This window comes from Tiliqua scincoides, chromosome 3 (assembly GCF_035046505.1).
Source record: "Tiliqua scincoides isolate rTilSci1 chromosome 3, rTilSci1.hap2, whole genome shotgun sequence".
Taxonomy (NCBI): Eukaryota; Metazoa; Chordata; class Lepidosauria; order Squamata; family Scincidae; genus Tiliqua; species Tiliqua scincoides.
The window spans coordinates 224,823,857-224,842,824 of NC_089823.1; the positions used below are offsets into that span (position 1 = coordinate 224,823,857).

Genomic DNA, 18,968 nt, shown 5'->3' on the forward strand with positions numbered 1-18,968 from the left:
GCATCCATTTCAGGAAGTCGAATGGAGTTCAAAACCATTGAGAGGATGCCAGCATGCTGGTTAAGCTTTGTGGGCCTTGAGAAACTACATTTCCCATGATGCCCCTCACCGCATGGCGCAAGGCATTATGGGAAGCGTAGTTTATTTTGGTCTTGGGACACGGAGAAAACGCAGCCCCGCTCTTTTTCCCAGCCGATCCTACCCCACCCTTTAGTTGCCGGACTGTACTGAGAACGGAAGTGAGACTGCAGCCACGGCCGGCCCTCCGAGGAAGCAGCGGTTGGCAACGTCATCACAAGATGGCGGTCTGAGGGGAGGCAGGCTCCGTGTGTCCCCCACCCCGCCCCCTTCCAGGTGTGTTCGTCCGCCGGACGGAGGGGGGGAAGGGACGGCTGACTGGGCGGGGGGGCGCATGAGGTGGAGGGACCTCGGGAAGGGACTGAGCCAGGGGGACAGGGCACCAGCGGGCTGCGTGTGTGTGCAGGGCTGAGCCAGTGGCTGTGGAGGGGGCTTGCCACGGAGTCCAGTTCTTTGGTCTGTGGAACTCCCTGCCACATGAGGTGGTCCGGCCTGGTGCCTTGGGATGGGTAGAGTGGATGTTCTTCTCCCTCTCACTCAACACCAGAACCAGGGGGCAGCCACTCAACCTGGGTGGTGGGAGAGTCAGGACAGGCGAAAGGAAATATTTCTCTACCCAGTGTGTACTTTAACAATTGAGCTATAGGAAGTATTTACCCAGTGTGTAATTAGTCTGTGGAACTCCTTGCCACAGGATGTGTGGTGATGGCATCTGGCCAGGATGCCTTGAAAAGGAAGTTGGACAGATTTATGGAGAAAAACTCTATCACAGCTTACAAGCCCTGATGGGTATGTGCAACCTCCTGGTTTTAGAAGTCGGCTACCTCAGAATGCCAGATGCAAGGGAAGGCACCAGGATGCAGGTCTCCTGTTTTCTTTTGTGCTCCTGGAGGCATTTGGTGGACCACTGTGAGATACAGGAAGCTGGACTAGATGGGCCTTTGGCCTGATCCAGTGGGGCTCTTCTTATGTTCTTACGGTTAGATTTGTGGGAAGATCAGACAGAGCCTGACCTTTGCTGGCCACTAACTCCTTAACGATAGGACTCCCTGTTGTGTTCAGACCAGTTTCTCTCCCATATACTATACAACTGCAGTCCACAACACTTTTCTTAGGGAGAGCATCTCACTGAACCCAATGGAGTTTACTTCTGAGTAATGTCTTTTGGGCATGCATGCTGAACACTAGATCAAGGGTCACCAAACCCCGGCCCGGGGGCCAGATGTGATCCGCAGTGAGCCTCTATCCGGCCCGCGGCCAGCTTCTTGTCCCCTGAAAGCCACTTGCCCACTCGACTGAACATGACCAGAGCTGTGCTCTGATTGCATCTGGAGGGTGTTCTGAGGGCCTGAGAGGCTGAGTGAATGAGCCCACACATTCATTCATTCATTCATTCATTCATCTAAGTTCCCTCTCTAATTTATTTATTTAAATTTTATATTTAAATTTTCTTCCAGCCCTCAGCACTGCACCAGATATTTCATGCGGCCCTCTGGCCAAAAAGTTTGGAGACCCCTGCACTAGATGATACACTCAGTGCAACTATGTACATGTTTCCCCAAGAGTAAGCCGCCGCCACCCCCCCCCCCCGTTCAGTGTGGTTTACTCATCTGTAAATTTATATGATGACTGGAATGTGCTCTCACATCATAAGGAGGGTCTTGATTTGCCCTTATTTCAGCACTGAGATAAGTGATTGTGTAAGCAGGATTATTAGCCTTAGTAGTTGGTGTGCATGGTACTCCAAGAAGAATAGGGATCTGTGAATGATCCTAATACTATTAGTGCTTTGCTGAAACACTTTGTACATTGTTTGTGTACATATAGGTTGTTAGCTGGGGTTGTTTTATGTATAACAAAATGTACATGCAGAAGATACTTCCATGTAGAAAATGGCATGTATATAGCCCATTATGTGTTCTACATATAGTGCACCCATCTGTGTTGAGATTTTTCACTACATTTGGCAGGCATCATGTGTATATTTTGTACAGCACCTGGCACTAAACATGTTCCTTTGCCATCTTAGGCCAAACAGAGAAGCTGTCATCCAGTACCCAAAATGCAGCATTCCCACCACTGTGAGCACCTACTGGAAAGACTGAACAAACAGCGAGAAGCAGGCTTCCTTTGTGACTGCACCATAGTTATTGGTGAATTCCAGTTCAAAGCTCACCGAAACGTGCTGGCTTCCTTCAGCGAATACTTTGGGGCTTTTTATAGGGATACATCGGAGAGTAATGTATTTTTGGATCAGAATCAAGTGAAAGCGGATGGATTTCAGAAACTCTTGGAGTTCATATATACAGGAGATTTAAACCTTGACAGGTAGTATAATAGGACTAAGTGTTTGTGTGTTCTTTAAAACAAAGCTTTTTATAGAGAATGAAAAACACAGGTCCCTGAAATCTAAGAAAAATCATACAGGAGGCAGGAGCAGGGATGACAAGTGAAAACTAGAATATGCAAAGTAATGTATAATGACTGAAAACAGTTGATATATTTAGTGTTCCTCAGTCCAGGGAGTTGCTGGCCATTTCAAAGGCCAAATACTGTGTTGAAGAATGTTGAAGAAAGGCAAATACTTCTTCCATCTTTGCCAATGATTATTGAAAGAGGCAGTTGCCCATTCCAGGTTTCTCTTACTGGATGTAAATAGCTGGACTGAGAGCTGATTTCCACTTTTTTTGTACTCAGGTTCAAAGAGTATTTGATTTTGTGTTCATTTTGAATGGCATATATATGCTTTAAGGTTTTCTACGGTAAAGATGAAATTGATTATCAGGAAACAATAAGGTTCCTGCTTCTGTATTTGTTGCAGGGCAAATCAGTTATTCACCAGTCATGAACCTGGATATGCATTTTATCTCTTAAATTCATATGCTCTTTGTACCCTAGTTAAAAAAAGAAAAACAGGACTTGGCTTTTATTATAACATGGAACAGCTGTAAGTGCTCTGTTAATAATATGGAAAATTGCAACTGGCACATCTCCCTAGTTTTTGGAGTCATCAGAATATTTTCAAACTCGTCTTCATTATGAAATTTAGATTTGGGGACTTTGTTTTAAGAAACTGGCAGTTACGATTTCAGAATTTAAGCAAGGTTACCATGCCCACAGCTATGTGTTAAAAGCCATGTTACTCTCTGTTTGAGTGGATTAATTGTTAACTGATCTAAGCTAAGAAAGTGACACATTATAGTGTCCCTTCAAACCTACTTCCTGAGACAATATTTTTGTTCTTGAATGTGAGCTTTGTTTGTGGTTGCGTAGTTGCTCCTCTTTCCCTTAACAGGCATTACAAGGGCATGGTGCTGGGGCTGTCTTGCATTGCTTTGTGTATTTCAGCCCAGTGCTGTGGTGCTACTTCAGTTGTGCATGCCAAGAAGATGCTTGTGCCCCAGCTGCTAACATGGCATTCTGCCCATAGTAAGTGGGATTAAGTGGTCTATCAAACCTGTAGTATGGTTTTATCAGTGCTAACAGGAGGAGGCTGCTCTGATAGGGTAGGATAAGATTGGGCACTTGATAGCAGTAGCAGTCCTGAGCCTGGTAGTGCCTGGGACCAAGACTGCAGGCTACTGCCCCCCCCCCCGGTGGGCTGCCACTCCCTGTTTCCTTTCTGGAGGCCAAGGGAGGCAGCAAAAGACCCTCAAACTACCTTATAAAGTCCTTGGAAGGCTGAAAAAAAATCACCTGGTTTCATGGAGGAGGATTTCCCGAGGAGGTTTCCCTGGCCCTCAGAAGACCTTCTAAGGGCTTAAAAATGTCACCTCTGGCTTCCTCTGGAAACCTTTAAACGGCCTTCTGAGGGTTGGAGAGGCAGCATGCTGCTCAGAACACCACTAGGAGAAAGGCCCTGGGTGATGTGTGGGGGAGGCACTGTGGAGTAGGGGTGGATGGCAGCACTCTACTAGGAAGCTTTCTACTAGTAACTAGTTGTAAAGGCAGCGTTAAATCCATGTCATTATATCAAATTCAAATTTAGACCCACTTATTTTAAAGAGACTTTTAATATTACTGAAATAAAAGTGGATCATTTATTTTTAGCCACCTTGCTCATTTCATATTTATACTGGTTCATCAAGACAGATATTTTTCTTCACCGGGTACATTGCTATTTAACCTTTTTCCCTTGCAGTTGGAATGTTAAAGACATACATCAGGCTGCCGACTATCTCAGAGTGGAGGAGGTGGTAACTAAATGTAAAATAAAGATGGAAGACTTTGCTTTTATTGCTAATCCCTCTTCTACAGAAATCTCTAGTATCACTGGGAACATTGCGTTGAACCAGCAGACTTGCCTACTGACCCTTCGTGACTACAGTAACCAGGAGAAACCAGACACCCCTTCAGCAGATGCAGTTCAGCCATCAGCTGTGAAGGCAACTCCGGAAAAGAAATCGATTCAGACCAAAAAGCGAAAGAAGGCCTTCAGCTCTCTGAAAAACCTGCCAAATGCACCAGCACAATATCCAAGTGATATTGCAGAGAACTCTTCTGTGGAGATGTTTTTAGATGCAAATAAACTAGCCACAGAGATAACAGAGCAAGCAGCCCAAGGTGGGGATAATTCAGAGTTGCAGCTTACACCTGTGGTGGAAAGTGAAACTTTTGCTGCACAGGAGATTCTTGTCCAGACTCTGACTATGAAACCCAAAGTGGGGAAAGAACAGCAGGCTTGTGCTTTGAAAGAGCACTGCATATCCAATATTGCCAGCGACAAAAACTCTTACCAGTTGGAGAGTTCAGGAGAAGAACTGGATCAGAAATACTCCAAAGCAAAGCCAGTGTGCAACACCTGTGGGAAGGTGTTTTCTGAGGCCAGCAGCCTGAGACGGCACATGAGGATCCACAAAGGAGTCAAACCATATGTGTGCCAGCTCTGTGGGAAGGCTTTTACACAGTGCAACCAGCTGAAAACGCACGTTAGAACTCACACAGGTAAGCTCTTGTGTTTGTCTGTTTGACAGTATGTGGAAAAGCCCCCATTCTCTCACCCTCGACCCCCCCCCCACCAGTTGTACTTGTGTTACTTACAGTATTGCTATAGTCCAGCAGTTCTCAAACTGTGGATCTGGGACCCGCCAGTGGGTCATGTCCAATTTTTGGTGGTTCACGAAACTGTCAGGGCAGATTAGGCTATGTGAATCAAGGGTTAAAGAAGCTGATACTTGAGGGGGAGCACTGCTGCACAATAACCATTATAATCACACACCTTGGTATTTATAAATCAGGCAGCAGCTTCTAGGGCCTCTAAAAAGTTTGAGATCCACTGTGGGTAGTCTGTACCTTGTTGAGCACAGATATGGTTGGTGAGATGTGGTCCATTTTTTGTATTAGTTGTTGTTTCAAAGGATTTTTATCTCACCTTTTAATAAAAATGTCCAAAGTGGCTAACAATAACACTTTAGGGTTCACCAATTAACTTTTAATTTAAACAATAAAAATAATAAAGTTACAAAACAAATCTGTAACAGGGGAAAAAGCAAGAATAAAAATCAATCATATTAAAAGTTTAGGAGAATATTCTTCACTTGCAGAGGAGAGAAAAAGTCTGTAAAGAAGGCACTGGCCAAGTGTCTCTAGGGAGAGTATTCCACCATTGCCAAAAAGTCTTGGAAGGCAATTGTATAACTACTTTCCAGGCCAGATTCTTTTTCATTGTTGCAACTACCAGACCAATCGCTCTGCCACTAACAGTGATCATGTGACATCAGAACTGGGAGAGAGCAGTGTATCAGTCCTTTTCCAACCCATACTGAGTGAGTTTTCCCATGTTCTTAAAGCAGGCATGTTCAGTGCAGGCATCTGGGTTCTGCTTTTGTAATGTAGAAAAAAACAATTAAAAAGGCAACCACGTTGTTTTTAGTTTGGCAGGTTTTTTAAAATTGCTTGTAGTTTAGTTTGAAATGCAACTCCTTTATGTAGTTCTTAATTCTTAATTCCGTGCCTGCCTCAGAATAAGCTTTTTGACTAATGTGAGTGTCTTTCCTTTTATTCTGTGGGTATCCACTGATGGTATGTACTTCTGATCTGGTTTTTCTAAGAAATTAACAGCCTATCAAGGAGTATACCTATTTTAATTTTTATAGTCTTGGGAAAAATACAAGGTTCAATTTGGAAATTCAAAATGCACCTTGGTAAATTACCCTTGTGTCACGAAACATCTGAAGAACAACTACATGGAAATCTAATGGTGACTATGAAACACTTATGGAATAAACATGATGTCTGAAAATGCTTAAATCTGGTGTTGTAGCTGAACAGTGGAGCAGCATGTAGAACCTAACTCTTGGACATCTCTAAAAACTGCTTCTGTAGGGAGAAGCTACTCAGATGGTTGGAGGGGAATGGTTGGAGAAATCTTACCTTGTCAATGTACAACAGATGTGTGTGGCAATGGTTTTATAAGTATGCTGAGAAATAGTTTGCTAAGTGCTAGAAGCTACCCACATTCTGGGCAGCAGTTGTATATTAACCAGATCTTCCTATTCAACCTTTCAGTTATTATGCCAGTACAGGTATCCCCTGCTTTTTAACAATTGGTTTTTCTACATTCCACTCTTTCAACACATTTCAATAATAATTGAACTGTTCTCAGTAATACCCCAGAAGTCATTCATTGAGTGTATGCTCCATTCTTTCAACCTCTCTCTGCTGTTCTAAAGGCTAAAATTGCCCTCCCCCATGTTGATTTGCATATGACATGGTGATTCAAACTGTTATGGTGGGTGTGTGTGTGTGTGTGAGAGAGAGCACGAAGGAGCACATGTACCAACTTTAGCTCTGGGTCTATTCCCATTTTCAAAATCTTTGTGTGACAGCAGGAATTTGCAAGGCATTTGCAATTTGCTAGCTAAAAAAAGCATTGGAAGCAACATTTGTAAGCTAAGAAAGACCATGCTCCACTTTTCAACCATTTACACTTTTCACCGTAGCTCCAGTCCCTGTCAGATGAGCAGGGAACGCCTGTATTAGCTAGTGTGGTGTAGTAACCAAGAGGCTTGGGTAAAATAAAGGTGGGCTGTACTGACTTGAATTTAAATGGACTGCACCCATTCTAGGGGCAATCAGTATGTTCCCGCTGCCCCTCACATCTTCAAAACTAAAATTCTTTCCCAATTGCTGTATGGTGTTCCCATTTGGATAGAGGCTGCGAACCAAGATTTGGACCAAGTGGCAGCCTCCTTCCTTAGACGAATCCTAGGGGCTCCCAATTTAATTAGACTGTCTACCCTTGTGCTCGAACTAGGGATCCACCTTCCCTCTACCATTGTGTGGTCCCTCACTTTTAAGTTCTGGCTCCGCCTACACTTAAGTACTCATTCTGAGTCTCTTTTAAAAGATCTATTAAAGGACTCTTACCTCTCTAAGTGGTTCAAATTTATCAATTCCAAGCTTCTTTCGTTTGACCTGTCCCCCGAATTCCTTGCAGACATTAACCTCCACAGGGCCCACTCAATTATTAAATCTAAACTTTGGGAATCCGAATTCAACCAAGTCTCTTCCAGTCTCAACCCTACCTGTTCTCCCCAGTTTTTTGGCCTCCTCCCCTCATTTGGTCGCCCTTTCAATTATTTCAATAAGCTGATTAACCCTATTAAGAGGAGAGCATTTATGCTTGCGAGATTTAATATCTTCCCCTCAGCTGTTCACTCTGGCAGATTCTCCAATATCCTGCGCGATTGCAGATTATGCCCTTTTTGTTCCCTAGAACCGGACTCAGTGGAACATATATTACTCTGTTGCCCGGCCCACCAGTCTCTCCGAGATACACATTTGAAACCCCTGCTGTCCTCTTTTTCTGGTACCTTTACTGACCCCTTATTTGTCCTCTTGAGTGACAATTCCGTGGTCACTACCAGTGCAGTAGCAGAATTTCTTTCCACAGTTATTACGATAAAAGCCCTACCCTGATCCTATTCGCCCTCTAGTTTCCCCCCTTTCTATCCTTACCAGTCCCTTGTTGCAACTTTCCCTCTCGGCAACTTAGCCACTATGCTGGCTACTGTGACTGCTATTTACTGTTTTTAATGCCATTAAAGGTTATGGTATGGGACTGCACCCATTAGTCCTGTGGTATTTTTCTGTTCTTGTCATGATTTTCCGTTCTTTTCAATTCCCCACCCCACTTTGTGATCAGTTTTTAATTTGGAAATCACAAGGCATAGTTAAAGTAGTCAACTTCATTCTCTCCTTAGGTGAAAAGCCATACAAATGTGAACTGTGCGACAAAGGCTTTGCTCAGAAATGTCAGCTGGTTTTTCACAGCCGTATGCATCACGGAGAGGAGAAACCATACAAATGTGATGCCTGCAATTTGCAGTTTGCAACTTCTAGCAATCTGAAGATCCATACCAGGTGAGTGAAAAGGCATTGCATCGCCAAATTCCATTCAGAGTTGTTAAGGGGGCTGTTGCTCTGAGAAATGGATGAGGCACTGACAGGATTCTACCTGCTTCTTATGATTTAGAAAGCACAGTGGGGAGAAGCCATATGTTTGCGATAGGTGTGGACAAAGATTTGCTCAAGCAAGCACCCTGACATATCATGTGCGGCGACACACAGGAGAGAAGCCTTATGTTTGTGACACCTGTGGGAAAGCATTTGCAGTTTCAAGTTCACTCATCACTCATTCAAGAAAGCATACAGGTAAGAGAAGCATCCGAAGTGTTTTTTTCTGTTTTTGAGAGGGTTGGTGCTGCCAAGGAGATAGCGATAGCAGTCCTGAGAGCATGGGCATTACTGCCATACTACCCTGAAAGCTGCTGATCTTGGAAAGAAAGCAGAATTGGTCCTACTTAGAGTGCCTAGGAATACCTGGTGCTCTAAGATTTTATATAAGGGACTTTATCTACCATCAGTAGAACATATGCTTTGCATGTATGAGGTCCTAGGCATCTCCAGCTGGAGGATCTTAGGCAAAAGCAGAGAGAAGCCTTCCTCTGCCTAAAACAGTTTCATATATCATAAAGGAATTTGTGCAGCCAGCATCAGAATGTATATCTGGAGGACTGTGATGGAGACATATATTGTCCCTTTCTTCCTGAGGCTGCTAATGTGGAAAGCTTAAATATGCCATGTGCTTGTAATTTAGAAAGCTCTTCATGTGCACTATCCTGTAGCTTGTGCAGTGAATTAATCGACTCACTTTTTCTCTGTAGGAGAGAAACCATATATATGTGGCATTTGTGGCAAAAGCTTCATTTCTTCAGGGGAACTTAGCAAACATTTTCGCTCCCATACAGGTCAGTTTTCAAGCATGCATCTTCCTATGTGTTCCATTTTCCCATGCTATGTTTGGGCCTAATGTGCATACCCAATACCAAGGATGCTTTTCATCCTGGGTTATTTGCCAGCTGAAGGGTAAATTCCCTTTCCCCCCTTATTATATTATGGATGAAGTGGGAATTATAATCAATGCAGCCTTCCCTCTTCCTCTATGTGTGTTGACTTCTGTAAATTCCTAGGGCCTGCTGAGTATGTTTTTGGGATAGCTGGTTTATTAGCTGTTTGGGTACTCTGTTTTGTTGCAACTTTACAGTAAAATAATACATCCCAGGACTGGGCAGAAATCTGACAGTTAGTGGATGTGAAATAGCCTAGTGACTAAGTATGAGGTGAGAAATTCCTGATTTAAATCTCATCTGGGTCAGGAACTATGTGGCCTTAGGCAAGTCACTTGTCTTCCAGTCTTGTATTATTTCAGTATGGAAGTAGTACTACTGATCTATCTTACAGGGTTGTTAAAAGGGTTACTAAGCTAATATATATGTAATACTCAGCAGCACTGTATAGGTGTTAAATATTATAGGTGTATGAAGTTGTCTTAGACTGAATCAGACCTTTGATCCACTTAACCCAGTCTTGCCTACTCTGGCAGCAGTTCTCAAGGCCTTCCAGGTAGAGTTCTTTAGATCACCGGCTTCCCAATCCTCAACTGGAGATGCTAGGGACTGAACCTTCTACATGCTAAGCAGGGACTCTGCCATTGAACCTTGACCCCTGGCTTGATCCTGTTCATTGTATTGGTTGTGTCCCCAGACAGACAGACATGGCAACCAGCTTTGTGATCTTTGGAAAGGTCACCTTGAAAATGGGTGACCTATTAATGAGAAGACCATATTATTATGGCAGAGTTGTCAGGTGATTGAAGCTTGTGTGGCTTTGTTTGTCATGGAGTGGGTTAGTGTATGTAGGTTTCTTTGCTGTTTCTTGAAGATTATTTTGTGTTTGGCTGATGTTTAAACAATTCTCAATTTAGATGTTAAGGCTATAAATGTGGTATTTTGTTATAACTGAGTGTTTTACATAACTTTCATAAATTAAATCCATGAAGGCTAACTGGTAATTTTGTGTTTTTAGGTGAAAGACCATTTATCTGTGAGTTGTGTGGAAATTCCTATACAGATATCAAAAACCTAAAGAAGCACAAAGCAAAGGTTCACACAGGTAAGTGTTGGTTACTTCAAATCTGGTAGTCATAGAAACATAGGCCTCCTTTTTAAAGGCAAAGTAACCCACGAGTTCACTTCAGATCTGTTTACAGAATCCAATTTAATGTGGTAGGTCGTTTGAGTTGTTGCCTTAGTGGCCTTCATTTTAATCTAACATGTGTAGAAGGCATTCTTAGTGGGAGACCTGCAACTCCTAGTGTTGACACCAGTTGACACCATTGGCAGAGTCTTGGAAGAGAGGTTCAGACATCAAGCTGTGTAGGTTATTGGGTCTAAAAACCAAGGTTAATGAGAAGAGGATAAAACCTTAGTTCATGGACTGCCATCTCTGAAATATGGGTCCTTGAAGATGTTTCTTCATCAAAACATCTAAAACTGTACTTAGGGCACAATCCTAACCAAATCTACTCAGAAGTAAATCCTATTTTGTTCATTGGGGCTTACTCTCAGGAAAGTGTGGTTAGGAATTGCAGGCTCAAGCTTTGAGCGTCTACTTAGCCAGTATGGTTAAAATAAATCATGCTAAACAGCTAGGAAAGCCACTTGGACAATGAAGAGTGTTTGCAATGGAGTTTTTGGGGAGAGAGTTGTGAGTTAAGACTCCATGCAATTTGGGTATTTGTCTGAATGTTGTCATGTTTGTAGATGCACAGCATAGCTAAATTGCATGTGTTGTTTGAGGTGGCAGATATGTGAAACTAGCTATTCTAGCTCTGTTTTTTCTGTAAAAATGTAAATACAGGTTTCATAGTGGCTGCTTCAAAACTTTCCCTCTCCATTAAAATTAGATTATCTCATAGAGTTTGCATCAATCATCCATTTAGACTTTTCGTGAAATGTTGTTAAATGTTGTTAGTTAGAGCTTATGGGGTTGCATCCAATGTTTCCTTGAACAGAAGTGCATCCTGTGAATGCAAGCTTCCTCTGAGAATAAAAGGGGAGTTCTACTCATTCAAAGTATCCCTTCCATTTGCATAAGGACTCTTTGCACAAGTGGAATGCTTCTTCATTCTTGGAGAGAGCTTGTGTTCATGAAGTATGCTTCTGTTCACAGAAACATTTATCTGAATAAAACCTGTGAACTTTTAAGTCCAGCTGTCAGTCATGCTTCAGATTTCCAATCAAGTGCATTGAAGACCCAAATATCAGTAATAGTGCAGAGTATCTTCAGATGACCTGAGCTGAAAAATATTTTCTTTTCTCCCCATTGCCTTTATTGTTTACCTGTAGAACTTGACTTTTAGCAATGAACTTAACTGTTTTTTATTGGCAGGTTGTGAGACCTCCCCAGATCCCATCACGCTTGACAATTCCTTCAATGACCAAGACTCCCTTCCAAATGAGAAAAGTCCTTTGTTGGATCCCACTGATGTAAAGCCTTCGGATATCGCATTACCTCTCCCCATTGGGACAGAGGATCATCAGGTGCTATTGCCCGTTATAGATAGTCAGACAACCCCATCAGACACTTTGCTGAGGTCTACTATCACCGGGTATTCAGAACCTCAGTTTATTTTCCTGCAGCAGTTGTACTGACCTCCTGTGTGTGGTGAAACTCTGGCAGCAAGAGTGTCTTGGGTAAAGTGAACCTGATTATGGATGCTGTTGTAGAGCTGGACTTCATCTTCGTTTCAAGTAGAAACACTTGGTAATGCACAAACATTGTGAAGGGCAGTTTCTCTTTCTTACATTTTGTTAATCTAGAGCAAAGTTATGTGACTTGGTTTTAAAAAACAAAGAAAATAAATCAAGGTATAGTTTTTGCATTTTCTAGGTGACAGAATAATTTGAGTGTGATTTCCTTTCATTACATCTGCCTTAAGACTTCTTGTAGCCCAACCCTATCCCACCTCCCCCACGCCGATGCAGCAGCACCAGCGAGGGCACCGCTGCATCCTATGGGGATTATTGGGACTCTGGCGCGTTCCTTGGGGTAAGGGTTCATTTGTTCCTTTGCCCCAGGGTAAGCCACAGCAATGGGTCTACTCAGACCTGTGCCTGCTAAATCGCTGGTGCAAGTGAGAGTGTCATGGATTTTGCCCAGGAAGGGAATAGAATACAGTGTGCACTGCTGCTGCCAATCCTGCCCCCTCCCAGATCCAATTTACCCACCCTATTACACCCCTCTCCCAGCCCCTCGCTGTCCCGTTTGGAACTTACCTGCTCTGGCATGCATCAAAGCCTGCACTAGTGGTGGCGGGACAGCACAGGCCTTCCTGCTGGTGCTACTAATATTTAAAAGTGCTTTACAGCACATTTTTGATGGACTGCCCCGGCAAAGCACACGCTGTGCCAGCGCTAAGGAAGGATAGGATTAGTTATTTAACTGTCAATGAATTGGAGAGTTTGGGCAGTGTTCATGCAGAAACTAATCATGTATCAAGATGGTTAATCCATGCTCCTCACTTTGTGCCTCCACAGTTGACTTTTCATTCTGAAGAAAGCTACATTGCAGAGAGTGGGGAGTCTCTTTTCACAGCCTTGTAACAGCTACGCACAAGGCTGTATGTCCTGCACCAAAGTAATCCAGATTATGTGCCAGGAAAAGCTAAATTCTACAACTCATATGAATCATGCAAATTTGCCCAATATGCACCTGATTTATCTGATTTTTCCTCAATGTAGTTTGCATTTCCTGATAATAGAGGGGGGCCAGGAGCTATACAGGGCATAAAAGCTGTGTCCCAGTCATTGGAAATCCATTTATTTTTATTGTTTTATTTATTTTTATTGTTTTTGCGGCTACAAAATTAGAAATTTGAGTTTTTAAAAAATCCTGGTATTCCTCTTGGAATTCCATGTCATGCCGACACATTTGCTTAACAACCAGAACTGCATGAACATACAGCATCTCTGTGCCCCATGCCTTAAAAAAAAAAAACTTGCAGTGTAGGTTCAACTGACTCACATAGTGCTAAGCATATCTGTGCTGTCAGCTCTGATAGGGTACTCCTTGTGTGTTTGGTAGTTGGTAGGAGAAACAAGGATTTCTCATGTGAAATCGAGCCCCCAGTCTCTCCAAACCTGTCTTCATGGTGTACCCTTGCTGGGCATACAGAGAAAAGACAGCTGCAAGGAATGGTGTTTCTTCTCAGCAAAATGGCATGCGAAAGACAGCTCAGATTTACCTGTGCGAGTACTTTTGCTTGGTGTTTTGCTGAGCAGGTTACAAAAAGTCAAATGTATAGTTTCCCTTAATAAAGATTCTATCAAAATGCATTGGAAACACTTATACTTGCTGCTTTCTTTTCCCTGTGGAGTGCTGCATATTTTCACAGCCATTTTGCTCCTCCTTTTTGTTTGCTGTGACCTCACCAGGGCAATGGTGACTTTATCTTGAAACCAACTCACAGCACTGTTCAGCTGAGTCAAACTCTTATTTCTGCAAAAGTCTATGCAGTGGTTCTCACACTTTTAGCACCAGGACCCAGTTTTTAGAATGAGAATCTGTCAGAACCCACCAGAAGTGATGTCATGACTGGAAACATCATCAAGCAGGGAAATTTTTAACAATCGCAGGCTGTAATCCTACCCACAGTTACCAGGAGTAAGTTCCATCGACTATCATTGTTAAAAGCATATACATAGTAGCCTGTTCAAAGTACAGATCTATAACGTTTCCCCGAATGCAGTCACATACCATGGCAGCATTAAGTCTAATATATTGAAAATAAAATATTGAAATGAATGGGGACCCACCTGAAATTGGCTCACAACCCACCAAGTAGGTCCTGACCCACAGTTTTTAGAAGCACTGGTCTATAGAGTTTATTTTTCTCTGAATATATTCCTTCGCAAAAGGAGGCCAATGGAAAGATGTTTTTCCTTACCGCTCCCAGGCCTCCTGATTTCCCCCCACCATTGGATGCAGTGCACACCCCATTGGCATGGCTGCATCATAGCTAATGGTGGGGGATAGGATTGGGCTGCTAATGTAGCTATTTAATATTTATTAAAATGTTTTATTTTATAAGACTTATCTATTTGTCTTTTGTACACTTAAGAGATTTTTTTTAAAAAGATAGTTGCTTTATCCCCTCTTTTTAAACACTACAAAGGCTTTGAGATTGTTGAAGTCTGTTGCAGCAATAATGGAATAAATTATACTTCTTTGTTTCCAGGCTGAAGCCTTTAATGTGGTATACAAAGCCTGTCAATTTAAGATTTCTCTTAAATATACTCAATCAATAAAACCATACTGATAATAAAAGATTGGTAGCAAGGATAGGATATGCTAGTTTCTGTAAATGTAGCATCTTGGTATAAACAACTCAGGGGCATGTTGCACATATCCCTTCTGTTGTTTACTATGTCTAAGTTGTCTGGCACTGAAGTATGCGGTTGAAAGTCTGATACAAATGTTTCACCTTTGCAGAACATGAGTTGAACCATTAAAAAATGTGCTCAGTTCTGGTTTAGGTTCATCAGTATTTAAAGTGAGGTTCTGAACTGGAAAGTAAAAAAGTGGTTTGGAAATCAGTTCAGAGACTCTTTGCATTGGTTTAAGATTCATCTCTTGCATAAGAACATAAGAACTGTTTAGCTTGCAATGTAACTCCATAAAAAAAACTATTTGAGAGGGAAAAATTAAGGATAGCATCCTTACCAGTGCTTCCACTGTCAGAAATTCCACTGTCAGAAATTCCCTCCAGGAACAGAAAAGCATTTGTCTTGTGCCAGGACTCATACCCCTTATACAAGTGGAATGCCCCTTCCATTCCTGGAGGGACTTTCCAGTGGCAGCAGCTGTAGCCAAGATGCTACCCTATGTTTGTTTGGTTAAGGGTTTTACCACACAATATATACTGTACAACAGGATAAAAATCACAAAAACAAGTATGCAGTTAAAAGCTTGAGTCCCTAGAGAACCAGTGTCTCCTTTTCATGTTTTAAGGGCTTGGTTCAGGTTAAACTCAAGCATGAGGTTGGGTTTAAGTGCAGTTGACTGAAAAACACTTTCTGAACTTGTTATTGGGTTTGAGGTCTAGTTTGACTTCCCTGAGGGATGAGGCAGCCTTAGATCCTCTTTGGCTTCATCACAACAGAAGGGGTTAACCATAGTTTGGTTTTTTCCTCATGATTCTCTTCCTCGCTTAATCTTTTGAGGGCCTTGGTCTTCTTACTTCTGCCTCCATTACCTTCCTACTGAGCAGCCTTCCCTCTGAGTCAAGGGGAACTAGCCTCCTGAGGGAGCAGATTTTTTTTCCCCATCCCCACTCAGTTTCTTACACCAGCTCTCTTTCATGGACCCTGTTCCTGTATCTAGGAATTTTAGGCAAGATAGCAGTTGCTCTTGGCCCGCATGTCCACCAAATGACCCATCATTTCATGTTGTCCACTGGCTCTGGTATATGTACAGGAGCTTTGATCTAGATATGAACTTGCCTGCATGGGGACAGGCCTATTCAAAGGAGGAGGATGCTCAACCTCTTTATCCAGTTTAAGTCTAGATTTTTAGCTCCTACCTGGAATGTTCCCATTAGTTTTGCAGGTATAACAATTCTCGGGGCCTAATCCTATCCAACTTTCTAGTGCCAGTGCAGCCCCAAGGTAAGGGAACAAATGCTGTTTGAGAAGGCCTCCCTGACTGCTCCCCCACCCCAAGATGCAGCACGTGCCCCACTGGCATGGCTGCATCAGCACTGGGTAGTTGGATAGAGTTGGGCCCTAAGGTTATGGGTAGACTGAGCAGCTCTTATGAACTTAGTAAGAACCAGAAATCATCTATGACTCAGTTTATTTCTGAACTATTTTCTCATGTATACTTTTGTTCTTCTTGTGTGTGTGTGTGTGTGTGTGTGTGTGTGTGTGTGTGTGTGTGTGTGTGTGTGTAGGTCACCTGCTTTTATACTTCCCTTTGAGGGGTTATGTACATACTTAGCTTGCAATATTTTGTTAGACTGAATAAAATTTGTTTTGTAACATTTCCGTGCTCCATACATTACTGTTGTATACAAGCATCTAAAGCAGAACTGGTCAAACCCCAGTGCTGCCCAGTGGTTCCGCCAGGGTGCTGCGCAAAGTCGTTCTCGTTTGGACGATAGGGATGCTCTGGGCAGTCGCATCTTCCTGAATGTCCTGTTGCGTGACATTCTGGGACGCCAGGCAGGAGCTTTGACTACCCAGAGTGATCCTGTCCCCCAAATGAGAACTTCATGTGGTGCCCAGGCAGAACACTTGGTTGCAGTCTGGATGGGGCCTGCATTCCAAGTGCACAGTGGTCATAACTTTGAGCGCTGCTGGTCTAAAGGGAAGAAGCAGTTTCTTTCCAGTAAGCAAAAGCCCAAGTTATTTGGTGGGGAGTGTGGATGAAGTCTTTCTCCATGGAAGTATCACATTTGCTTATTGCTGCTAATACTTTGTTATTGGTATCTTCAGTCCCAATAATAATTTTAACAATTACTGGCAGGAACATTGCAAAGGAACATCTACACTGCCTTGAAATTCCAATCTTGTGCTTTGAAATAGAGGGACACTGGTTTACTACAAGCTTTAAAAAAGTACAATTCCATGGCAAGCAGAGAGATTACATTTGTTTAAGATGTTCTACCCCTATAAGGTTAGGTAGGTTTTTCTAACTGCCAGAGAGTACAGTTGGAAGGATAACTGGGATACTGACTACTCTTTGTTCACTGGAAATTCATCACCTGGAAATCCAGGAACAAGTGTGACTTCGCATGTGTGAGTGAGTTGTTGCCATGGGTAGAATGTTCATATCATGCCATCCAGAGTGCCAGTAGCTCACCCAACATCCATGTACTGTAACTGAACCAGTCCATTAGTGGCCAGTAGTTTAACATGTAAGGATGGGGCTGTGACAAAATAGTGCAAAGGTATTCTCTGTGGTGACATGAAGCACCACACAGATCCCATCTCATCCTGGACCCTGTTCCAGACAAGGCTTCTACTTTCATAGGTTTCTGGTAATAGCTAGTAAGGCTAGAAGCCTACTCTGTACCATCCAGTGGGAATAATGGGAGTGTGATGATGTCTGTACTGAAAAGTGCCACTGAGGTAGAAGGTCAGAAGTTTTTCTCTGCAATCATTTGTTTCCCCATTAAAAAAGCTATAGGGGAAAAAAAATACCAGCTATTTTGGATATCTTATTCTTTATGTAAACAAGTATTCTAATAGCCAAGATCCACAAAGTCTACCCTACTGCAGTGACACATACCTACAGAGAGTGTGGCCTTTCCATACAGTTTAGTTTATGCATCTATGCTAATCAGACAGTTAGTTGGCAACCTTCAGTCTCGAAAGACTATGGTATCACGCTCTGAAAGGTGGTTCTGGAACAGCGTCTAGTGTGGCTGAAAAGGCCGATTCGGGAGTGACAATCCCTTCCACACTGGGAGCAAGTGCAGTCTGTCCCTGGCCTGTCTCCCTGGCTATGGGCCTTCCTTCTTTGCCTCGTAGCCTCAGACTGTTGGCCAAGTGTCTCTTCAAACTGGGAAAGGCCATGTTGCACAGCCTGCCTCCAAGCGGGCCGCTCAGAGGCCAGGGTTTCCCACTAGTTGAGGTCCATCCCTAAGGCCTTCAGATCCCTCTTGCAGATGTCCTTGTATCGCAGCTGTGGTCTACCTGTAGGGTGCTTTCCTTGCATGAGTTCTCCATAGAGGAGATCCTTTGGGATCCGGCCATCATCCATTCTCACGACATGACCGAGCCAACGCAGGCGTCTCTGTTTCAGTAGTGCATACATGCTAGGGATTCCAGCATGTTCCAGGAATTGTTCCAACAACTGTGTTGTTTGGAACTTTGTCCTGCCAGGTGATGCCGAGAATACACAGGAGTTTTCTTAGTGTTGCTATTTCCAGAAATAATAAAACTATTTTGTGCTGCTTTTAGCAGCATTCTTTAACACAGAAAATTGTGGGTCTTTTTCTCCTGTGTGTGAATGTTTTCCAAGGTGCACCACTCACCAGAAGCCATCCTCACATGCCTTGTACTGAAACTAGCATGAGTTGTGTTGGACCAACTTGCCATTTTTTGCTATGTTTATGTTGTACCTCTTTTCCAAGGAGCTCAGGGTAGCAATTTAGCTTCACAACAACCCTGTGAGGTAGGTTACACAGAGAGAAAGAAGCTGGCTGAATTGGAAAGGAGACTCTGGATTTCCCATATTCATGCTCACTGCTTTAGTCCACAGTGCTACATGCTTGATTTCAATGGACACTGGAAGATGCTTCTGATGGATCATAACCTTTGTGTATGTGCAATCTCCTGATTTTAGAAATGAATGTTGTCAGAAAGCCAGATGCAAAGGAGGGCACCAGGATGCAGGTCTCTTGTTACCTGGTGTGCTCCCTGGGGCATTTAGTGGGCCACTGTGAGATACAGGAAGCTGGACGAGATGGGCCTATGGCCTGATCCAGTGGGGCTGTTCTTATGTTAACCTAAATCAAAATGTTAAACCAACTGTGAGTTAAA

General features: G+C 43.0%; 1 protein-coding gene across 1 annotated transcript; it reads left to right on the forward strand.

The window, feature by feature from the left end:
• The first annotated feature begins 280 nt into the window (after positions 1–280).
• MYNN (myoneurin) lies at positions 281–16,433 on the forward strand. Its single transcript, XM_066622278.1, has 8 exons — positions 281–354; positions 2,108–2,406; positions 4,220–5,022; positions 8,283–8,442; positions 8,555–8,733; positions 9,246–9,329; positions 10,447–10,533; positions 11,812–16,433. Exons 2-8 carry the CDS (start codon positions 2,141–2,143, stop codon positions 12,072–12,074), a joined length of 1,842 nt encoding a protein of 613 aa, XP_066478375.1. The 5' UTR covers positions 281–354; positions 2,108–2,140; the 3' UTR covers positions 12,075–16,433.
• The last annotated feature ends 2,535 nt before the right edge of the window (positions 16,434–18,968 follow it).